Source organism: Triticum urartu, chromosome 2A (genome assembly GCF_056163025.1).
Source record: "Triticum urartu cultivar PI428250 chromosome 2A, HENAU_Tu73, whole genome shotgun sequence".
NCBI classification, from domain to species: domain Eukaryota; kingdom Viridiplantae; phylum Streptophyta; class Magnoliopsida; order Poales; family Poaceae; genus Triticum; species Triticum urartu.
Genome location: NC_141874.1, coordinates 24,260,474 through 24,271,008, shown reverse-complemented (window position 1 = coordinate 24,271,008; position 10,535 = coordinate 24,260,474). Strand labels below are relative to the sequence as shown.

Here is a 10,535-nt window from a genome sequence, read left to right as displayed (position 1 = left end):
AACCCACCAAAAACTTGATGCAGTTCCAAGATTCTTTGTCCGGTCTGGTATTTTTCTGTACATCTTTATCTTTTTGTAGGTAAGAACTTCGATCATATTACGTGTTTGGAGTGTGATGACTGCACGGAGTAGTTATCAAGATCTGGATCACTGGGTTTATTGTTTTTGTTTTCTTGTAAAATGTGACCTCAGGCTGTGATGAGACTTGTCCGATATGTGCAACATATCTAACTTAATCAAAAGATGTCACACAGAACTGTGATAAACAGCAATAGGAACATAAGCACATACACATCGAATAGCGCAAACAAAAATGGAGTAATAGTAACCCAGGCCCGGGGATGATCAGAATTCGGCAAACATGTGTGCTTATTTCTCATGATGAGATATTATTGACTTCACCACATCACAAGCAAACATCGAATGACAATCATCCACGTGCAGTTTCTACTTGAAGCGACAAATTTAAAAAATCCGCACAAGGGAAATGATAATTATCTACATTTTATTGTTCTTCACCATCTCTTCCACGTCGAGCTCTACCGCCAAAACCGGCGAATCCTGGAACATGGCTACACGGCTGTGGCAAACAAAGTAGGAACAAACATTTCAGCAACAAACATTTCAGCTCATGCTTAAAGTAATTGTTTCAGCGCTGAATTTAACAAAGGGAATAGGGGGTCCTCCTACCTGTTGTCCACTGGGCCATGATCAACAGCAGTTCTTAAAGAGTATATAACTCTGCCAACAATATCAGTCATAGGGACCGGCCCAAATAGGCGGCTGTCCCTAGCTTCCTATCACCAAAACAAATAACAAACAATTATGAGAAGACCTCTGCTGAAATCCAATATTACTTATTCACTCGGTCATTATGAACACACTATGTATCTATGATGAGGATGCCTCCCTATCTCATGTTTCCATAACTAATAACTAAAATATAAATACAACCTTGTCAAAGCAAGCCAACATAATTATTTACTATTACTAATTGATGTACGACACTGTTGCCTTCAGCGATTGGTTACACTCTATACTTTATGCTTTATGCTTTATGTATCTACAATGAGGATGTCTCCCTATCTCATGTTTCCATAACTAATAACTAAAATATAAATACAACCTTGTCAAAGCAAGCCAACATAATTATTTACTATTACTAATTGATGTACAACACTGTTGCCTTTAGCGATTGGTTACACTCTATACTTTATGCTTTATGCTTTATGTACCTACAATGAGGATGTCCACTTATATACTCATTCACTCAGTCATGCTCTATGCTTTATGTATCTACAATGAGGATGTCCACTTATCTCATGCTTACGCAACTAAAATATAAATATACTCTGGTTGAAACAATCCAATATAATTATTTACTACTACCTCCATTCCGAATTATACGATGTTTGGGATATTTCAATATGGACTACATAAGGACTGAAATGAGTGAACACACTAAAACCCGTCTATATACATCCGATTCAGAAAAAAGTTAGAACATCTTAATAATTCGAAACAGAGGGAGTATTACTTATTGATGTACCATACCTTTGCCTTTAGTTCTTGGTTATCCGCCATGACCCAGCATTCGTCCTTGTCAAGTACAAAGGGTTCATCCTTCTCATCAGTAGAGACCATCTCATAGCCTTGCACTGCAGCCAGTCGTCGGACAATTAAATCATCGGATTTCTCTGGGTCCTTCAACAAGACGATGTCCCCAACAAAGAGTTCTCTGTTGACACAATTAAATGCATAAACAACACCAATATATCAAGAGATTATTAAAGGCTTAATACCGACCCAATACATATCCTCTTTAATTCTTTGTATTAAGGCAAGGATTTAAGCAATAGAAGATGCCAAACTTGACACAAATACACGATAGTGCTACTCTTGAGATCAATCGGTTGATTTAAAGGAAAGATCAGGTTTCAGTCAGCTCAACACATGTCACATTGTGACACAAATTTGAATTAATACAATTAGAAAACTATCACATTTTCTAACCGAACAGAAGACAAGATCAATAACAAAAGATAGTATCAAAAATTATCTGCTCATACTGAATCTAAACGCAATAATAGTAAAAATGGAAGATCAGAGAATTATGATACATCTGAATAACAAGGAAAGTGAAGGTATCACATTAGAAAAAATAGCTGATGAATATTGCCGGTAAAAACCTTTTAAGTGGCAATTCCCACAAAGTTGATGTTGTGCCCCTTTAAAACACCAGAGTTACAAGATTGATAAGAATTGTTGTTACTATTACTAGCATGGAACTTCTTTATGAGATCAGATAAGTAGGCAAACCAGTTATCAGTTCTGTACAGGATCCCAGTATATATTGCAGTTAAACTATTCTTTTGGTCATTCAGATATTTTACAGTTAAAAAAATTAGGACCGTACAGAAATGGAGCCAAATGCTGTATATATGTGGTCCAAGGCTAAGCCTATATCATATCCATTCCTGATTCAAGTCCTTTTTGTCGCCAATGAACGAGCTGTGTACAACATCAGCCTGATCCAAACATCACGTCCTGAATAAATTCACCACATGTATTGCTGCAGCCAACAGCAAGGCAAACAAGAAAATACACTACTATTAACTATTTGTGAACACTAGTTCATTTATGGAAAATTTACCACAGGCAGCCACCTCTATAAATACTCCATCCGTCCCGAGTTAGTTGTCTTAGAATTTTTCTAGATACAGATATCTATACACGTTGTAGCATTATAGGTACATCCGTATCTAACAAATCTAAGACAACTAATTTGGGATGGAGGTAATATGTAAGAAAAAAGTGTTTTTCACAGATAATTTTCAGCCTATGTTAGAGTTAATTTGTGAGCTCAAAATGTATGACTATGTGATGTGTTTTGATGTTTTGTATGTATAAAGGAAAGTGATGTTGTTTATTAAATGTGTTGTTGATGAAGATGCATTATTGTTTATAAGTATGTGTTGCTATTATAATGTCTTGTTGTTTATAAAATGTGATTATATGTTGCTTTTTATGACTGAGTTGTTCATTTTGATGCTTTGCAAACACGGGTATTTTTACCCGCGGGTACCCATCTACCCTGTAGGGTAACGGGCATGGGAAAGAATTGTGCCCGTTGGTGGGTATGGGTAAGGGTAATGGGTAAGCTCAAGGGAGGCGGGTAAGGGTATGGGGTGGCTCCACCCGTACCCAAACCCTGCGGGTGCCATCTCTAGTTATGCTCAGATATGTTAATTCACATGATTATTATTTTTATCTTGCCTCGACCTTCCTTTTAAGAGGTTTCTATGTAGAAAAAACAATTAGTACCACAGTAAGGACCACTTTGTTATTTTGTAAATCTGCAATATCTGTACCAACATAAAAAGTACTCCCTCCGTTCCATAATATAAGAGCGTTTTTGACATTGCATTAGTGTAAAAGACGCTCTTACTAGTGTAAAAAAGCTCTTATATTACGGGACGGAGGGAGTACGAGTTAGGGATTCATGCACATCATCTCAGCCATCCAATCTAATCTTACAGCTGAAAAATTAAGTTGAATAGCTAAAAATATATCTCAACTGCACATTTAATCTCGTAATAACAACATATCAATTACCATTAACAATCCATTTTTCATTATATGAGAAACGGCAAATACTCATGACGTCATGATTGCTGATTTTCCTCCCCATATGATGCATTGTTGTGAAATGCCAATGTTGCCATGTTATTCTTTTACTATCACTATAGTCATGCAGCTGCAAAAACAAAATTCAGAGGGGAGTTCTACACCTGGTGGCATTCTATTATTGAAAACGTGGTTTATATATCGGCAAAATGTTCTCTGCACATGCTTGTATTTTTGCTAGTAGTTTGTTAAGATATAAGTATCTTCACTAACTCTAGTAAATTATTTCTGCTTTTGGTTCTTAAAAAGATGTTAACGTGTCAACCAGCAGCAAGCTAAAGTTATTGCTCTGGATAGTTCTTGATTTGTTTGAGGAACATCCAGTAGCAAATTATATGTAGTAATGTTAGTTAACTCTTTAGATAGAGGTTGAACGCCATTACCAGGAAAGTCTTAATTTTGATTCCGGGCAGCATCCACTTGTTACCATACAGTGCAGAATAGAGGATTTGACAAGGCTAAAAGGTAAAAAAGAAAAGATTAAGCATCCAAACACTGATAATACCTAGGTTTTGCAGTGTTCAAGAAAGAGTTTTTAAGCAACGCTTAAGCGCTGAGCAATGGCAAAACACTTCGCTTTGGTCCTAAGCAGTAGATTAAGTTTTTTTTAATTTTTTTTTTTGCTGTTTTTGAACTACTTCTGCTTGGCTGCTTGCGCAATAACGGCAATATGCCATTTATCTTGTTATTAGGATCTGTTCAGCAAACTATTTCCTTCAGACTCTGGCCAAATTCTGGCAACATGATCTCTATTAGGCTATGTCAATTTGAAGTGAAGTGCATTTTAGTTGTTATTTTGCTTACTGTGTGAACCTGATGTGTATTTGCTATGATGTGAATTACATTTTAGATGCTACTGCATTTCACTTAAATGTGTGCTATATTTCCTATTTTCCTTTGCATATCATTCACAAACAGTAGAATTCTGGCCAATTTTTAAAAACGCTTAAGCGCAGGCCTTCCGCTTTCCGCTTTTTCGAACATTGAGATTTTGATCTATGTTCATTTGAACCATTTATGTAGAGCTAGCTTACAGAAGTTCATTGAACAGAAATATAAATCTTAAAGCAAAACAAAGAGTGCTGCTTCTACACAATAGCATGTTATTGATTAACAAAAAAAAGGATTACTTTGGGGATAAAGTGGCGAGCTTTCTGACGAGGACAGTTCCTCCTGTCGGAGCCACGACGGGGGCCATGGCTTCCCCCCCTTTGATCCACTGCGGGAAGGTGAGCTTGCCCTGGAAGAAGCTCTTCCAGATAGCATCAGTCATCTCAGTGCTGTTGATCTGCCCGACGGTGTACTTCTGCATTGAAATGAACAGAAATCAAAATGTAAACCCAAGAAAAGAAATAATCACACACAAAGAACTGCCCTGCATCTAGTACACGATTTGGTCACGGTGCGCAAGACGAGATGCATAGGATGCACTGATTTTGAGTGAGGTTCTTCTTGCACAGGATTTGGTTCTAGGATTGGATGAATTAGCTCTGAACCCGAGGGATCGGGAGGGGGGAGGTTGGTGGGAAAGGGGGTACCTTCCAGGAGAGGGAGATGGAGTACTCGAACTTGTGGGCGGCGTAGCGGAACCACGTCGACAGCGAAACCATCTTCTTCCCCTCTCCTCCCTCTGCGGTGCCTCGCTCGAGGACCTAGCTCTTCCTCCTCCTCCCGATGTCCTGATCCCCTCTCTCCCGCTCGATTGGGACGGCGGCTACCGTTGCTGCTCCCGGCCGGAAATCCTGGAGCGCGGAGGGGGAAGGGAGGGGGGCTGCCTGGCGGACGGAGACCGGAGGGGGAGGGGGAGGGGGAGAAGGCGGCGACGGCGAGAGAGTGGGAGAGGGGACGCGACGAGGTGGGGGCGGGGTAGCTAGGGTTCTTCCTCCTCCTGATTTGGACTCGACGATGACTGTCACCTCATCTGGTTGCGGGATGGGCCTAATTCGCATTCCTATTGGGCTGGGCTCGTTCCGGTTTTTCTCTGTTGGGCTGCAGAAGGCTCGTGTTCGATGAGAGCTAACATTGCGGGGTTCTGTTTTGAAAAACAAAATGCGAGCTAATTCCCTTTAAAAAATGCGAGGAATGAATTCCCTATTTTTCTGGGAAAAACAATAATGCGGAATTCATTCCCTATTCTACACTCGTAGAGTGGAATGTCGAGCCATATTTGACGCACTTTGTGAGTCAATCTGCTGGGGTGACCCAACAGTGTCGGCCCAGTAACGCATGGGACTGTACCGACTCCGGCAAAGCTACTGTAGTGAGCGACGGTCTCGTCTGCCGGAGACTTTGCTGGTTCACCTTGCCTCTAGACTCCGTGCGTTGCGAGGTGAAGACGAACCGTGGATCTTCTTATGACTATCGTTATGGTTTTCAGCGGCAACATCTTGGCGGAGAATGTGATTCCGCGGGAATAAACGTACTCTGGTTTTTCTCTTGTCGTTGAGGTGTCTCATCAGATGGTGTCGCGAAGCCAGAGAGTTTGGGTGTCTGCAGGTTTGGTGTGTCCAGCCTTATACATTTTCGAGTTATGTCTTTGCAGATTTGTTCCTATAAATCTGATGAGTTTGTGTTAGTCCTTCCTTGGCCTTTCTGAAACCTATGAAGTTAATCAAGTTTGTGCAGGTTTACGAGCGGTGATATTGCTGCTCTGATCTAATTGCGCTCTCTTCGCTGAAGTCTTGGCAATACTTTTTGTTGCAAAGAGTAATACCATGAGAAGATGTGCCAAGAAATTTATTTATAGTTCTAAGTGATGAGAATTACCCCATCGGTTCCATAATTACTGTCGTGGTTTTAGTTCAAAGCATAGTACATGTAATGTTTGTCAAGTTTGAATAAAAGTACATGTCCTTCTAAAAAAACTACTGCAGCGGCCCATTTTCCCCTATTTTAGTTTCTAGCATTTTTGGTTTCCATTTGATTTTTGAAAATAATTTAAACTTTTATTTATTTCAAAAATTAAACCTTTTTTTACAATATGAACATTTTCTTAAAATCAAGAACATGTTTCTTTGGATGCGAAAATTTTGCAAAACTTTTTCGATCATTTTTGAAAATTTAGAATATTTTCTATAATTGTGAATAAAATTTTAAAACTTTAATTATAAAAAAGCGTGTAGATTTTTGAAATTTTTTGAACAATTTTTGAATTTCAGGAACATTTTTAAAATTATGCAAACATGTTTTAAAAGAGGTGGTCATTTTTCAAAATAAATAGGAAAAAGAGAAAATAATAAAGAAACCAGAATAATATAAAAAAGGAAATTAAAACCCAAAAGAAAACCATCAGAGAAATTAACTGGAAAAAGAGAAAACCGAGCGAGAACCTTCTAGAACATATATCATAAATGAGATACACATAAATTTATCCTCAACATTTCAAACCCACAAAGGATAATTAACCACCGTGTTATTAACTACAAATTACACAAGATGGGCGAGTTCTTTTTTCTACATGTTACTTAATAAAAACCCTAGCATTGGTAGAGAACCATAGGGGTTGTTTGGATACAAACCATTGAAGCAATTTAGATCATTTAATTGACATGGTTCTTAGTTGAATCTGCCCTTTGGGTCTTTTTATATTGGTATATAGATAAGTAGTGAGCATGTTCAAATACTTGACATGTTTTGTTTTGACAGCACAATGAAATTTTGTTTCTAGAAACACGGTGACATTTTTAATAAACAATGATTATTTTTTTAATACATGGTGAATATTGTCCAAATACGCGACGAGCAACAGTGAAGATTTCAAAAAAAATTGTTTTTTTCATAGAAGCATTTTTTAATTCTTAAACTTGTTTAACAATATTAAAAAATGATTTTCAAACTTACCTTTTGTTTTTACAAAATTTCTGAAGAAAAGCTCATGCGTGGGAGTTTGTCCACCTCTTCAACCCCTGGGCACTCACGAGGATCAAAGGTGTGAGCTCGAATTGCCTCAGCGTTGTTCACAATATCGGGTATGGCTGAACAGGCCCATATGCGGATGTGGTGTTTCAGAGCTCAAGCTCAAATGAGCTCGGGTGAACAGTAAAATCCAAAATTTGATTTTTTTTGAAAAAAATAAATATGAATTTTGTTTGGTGCAAACATTGACAAATGTTTGGAATGCAAAATTTATATTGAAATGACATTCGTGGAAGTCATGACAAAAAAATACAAAATCAATGCTCTAAAAAAGTTATTTTCGAAAGCATTTTGGAGTGCTAATTTTTCTTATTTGCCACGACTTCCACGAATGTTATTTCATCATGAAAAAATGTAAGAACTGAATCATTTGTCAAAGGTCCCACAAAAAAGATTTAGAATTTTGAATGTTATTTCATATGTTTTGGATTTTACTTACCACGAGCTCAAATGAGCTCGCGAAGAAGATGGCTTTCGCCCATATATGCCACCATTATGAAAGAGACAGCTAAGAGCTACGTTGGAATTTCCCTGAAAAGGAGAGGATGATGCAGTACAGTAGAGATAAGTATTTCACTCAGCTAAAAACCAAGGTTATCAATCCAGTAGAAAAACCACACAAGACGTCGTGAACATCACCAACACACAAAAGAACTAATACTTGCACCCAACACAAACAAGGGGTTGTGGCGGTTAATTGCAAGGATCAAGTCTAATAATGGTAGATAGATAAACAAAAACACAAAATAAAAATAATGGTAAATAAAAATAATGATAAAGATAGACCCCGGAGGCCATAGTTCTCACTAGAGCCTTCTCTCTTGAACATAACATACGGTGGGTAAACAAATTATTATTGGGCAATTGATAAAAAAACGCATAGTTATGACGATATTCAAGGCAATGATCATGTATAAGGCATCATGTCCGAGCAAGTAGACCGACTCCTGCCTGCATCTACTACTATTACTCCACACATCGACCGCTATACAACATGCATCTAGAGTATTAAGTTCGTAAAGAACAGAGTAATGCCTTAAGCAAGATGACATGATATAGACAAAATAAACTCAATCAATATGAATAAACCCTTTTGTTTTATCCTCGATGGCAACGATATAAATACGTGTCATGTCCTTTTGTGTCACTGGGATTGAACACCGCAAGATTAAACCCATCCAAAGCACCTCTCCCATTGCAAGATAAATCAATCTATTTGGCCAAACCAAATCAATAGAACGGAGAGAAATACAAAGCTATAACAATCATGCATATAAGAATTCAGAAAAGACTCAAATAATATTCATGAATTATTTGATAATAAACCCATAATTCATTGGATCACAACAAACATACTGCAAAAGAAGATTACATCAAATAGAACTCCAAGAACATCCAGGAGAAAATTGTATTGAAGATCAAAGAGATAAAAGAAGCCATTTAGCTACTACCTACGGACCCGTAGGGTCTGTTGAAAATTACTCACGCATCATCAGAAGGGCAGCAAAGATGATCTAGAAGCCCTCTGTGGTCAATTGCCCCTTCGGCGGAGTACTGGAGAAGGCCTCCAGATGGAATCTCGAAGGACAAAAACTTGCGGCGGTGGAATGATACGTATCCGTCGTATCTATAATTTTTGATTGTTCCATGCCAATATTCTACAACTTTCATATACTTTTGGCAACTTTTTTATACTATTTTGGGACTAACATATTGATCCAGTGCCCAGTGCCAATTCCTGTCTGTTGCATGTTTTTTATTTCGTAGTAAACCCATATCAAACGGAATTCAAACGGGATAAAAACGGACAGAGAATATTTTTGAAATATTTGGAGAATATGGGAAGAAAATCCATGCGAGACGGTTCCCGAGGGGGGCACGAGGCAGGGGGGCGCGCCCCTGACCCTCATGGGCCCCTCGTAAGGCGGTTGCTGCTATTCTTTTGCCGCAAGAAAGCTAATTTTCAGGAAAAAAATCTCGGCGAAGGTTTCAGTCCAATCGGAGTTACGGATCTCCATATATATATATATATATATATATATATATATATATGAAACGGTGAAAGGGCAGCCAGGGAGAGGCATAAACAGAGAGAGACAGAGAGACAGATCCAATCTCGGAGGGGCTCTCGCCCCTCCCATGCCATGGAGGCCAAGAACTAGAGGGGAAACCCTTCTCCCATCTAGGGAGGAGGTCAAGGAAGAAGAAGAAGAAGAAGGGCCCCCCTCTCCCCTTCTCTTCCGGTGGCGCCGGGACGCTGCCGTGGCCATCATCATCATCGCAATCTTCACCAACAAATTCACCGCCATCATCACCAACTCTTCCCCCCTCTATGCAGCGTTTTTGTCCTATGGGTTAATTGATGATCGTGATTGGTTTGAATTGCATGTTTTATTATTGGTGCTGTCCTATGGTGCTCTCCGTGTCGCACAAGTGTGAGGGATTCCCGCTGTAGGGTTTGTAATATGTTCATGATTTGCTTATGGTGGGTGGCGTGAGTGACAAAAGCACAGATCCGAGTAAGTAGGTTGTTTGCGTATGGGATAAAGAGGACTTGATACTTTAATGCTATGGTTGGGTTTTACCTTAATGATCTTTAGTAATTGCGGATGCTTGCTAGAGTTCCAATCATAAGTGCATATGATCCAAGTAAAGAAAGTATGTTAGCTTATGCCTCTCCCTCAAATAAAATTGCAATAACGATTGCCACTCTATTTATCGATTGCCTAGGGACAAATAACTTTCTCGTAACAAAAAGCTCTTTACTAAAACTAACTTAGTTGTGTCCTTATCTAAACAACCCTCACTTTTTATTTACATGCTCTTTATTATCTTGCAAACCTATCCAACAACACCTACAAAATACTTCTAGTTTCATACTTGTTCTAGGTAAAGTGAATGTCAAGCGTGCGTAGAGTTGTATCGGTGGTCAA

General features: G+C 38.6%; 1 protein-coding gene across 1 annotated transcript; it reads right to left on the bottom strand.

Moving 5' to 3' along the window:
* Window positions 1–299: 299 nt before the first annotated feature.
* On the bottom strand, window positions 300–5,570 carry LOC125534771 (mitochondrial ATP-independent inner membrane protease subunit 2). The gene is made up of 5 exons (XM_087542826.1): window positions 5,226–5,570; window positions 4,818–4,993; window positions 1,555–1,738; window positions 691–797; window positions 300–580 (listed from the first exon to the last, which is right to left on the bottom strand). The coding sequence occupies exons 1-5, from the start codon at window positions 5,295–5,297 to the stop codon at window positions 499–501; spliced, it is 621 nt and encodes a 206-aa protein (XP_087398952.1). The 5' UTR covers window positions 5,298–5,570; the 3' UTR covers window positions 300–498.
* Between the last annotated feature and the right edge of the window lie 4,965 nt (window positions 5,571–10,535).

Bases quoted from the DNA above. Each gene is read 5' to 3' on its own strand.
- LOC125534771 (XM_087542826.1), bottom strand. From the start codon at position 5,297: ATGGTTTCGCTGTCGACGTGGTTCCGCTACGCCGCCCACAAGTTCGAG. The intron at 798-1,554 runs GTATGGTACATC...TTTTGGTGATAG, and splicing joins ACCAAGAACTAAAGGCAAAG to GAAGCTAGGGACAGCCGCCT. The intron at 581-690 runs GTAGGAGGACCC...TGTTTGCCACAG, and splicing joins CATGGCCCAGTGGACAACAG to CCGTGTAGCCATGTTCCAGG.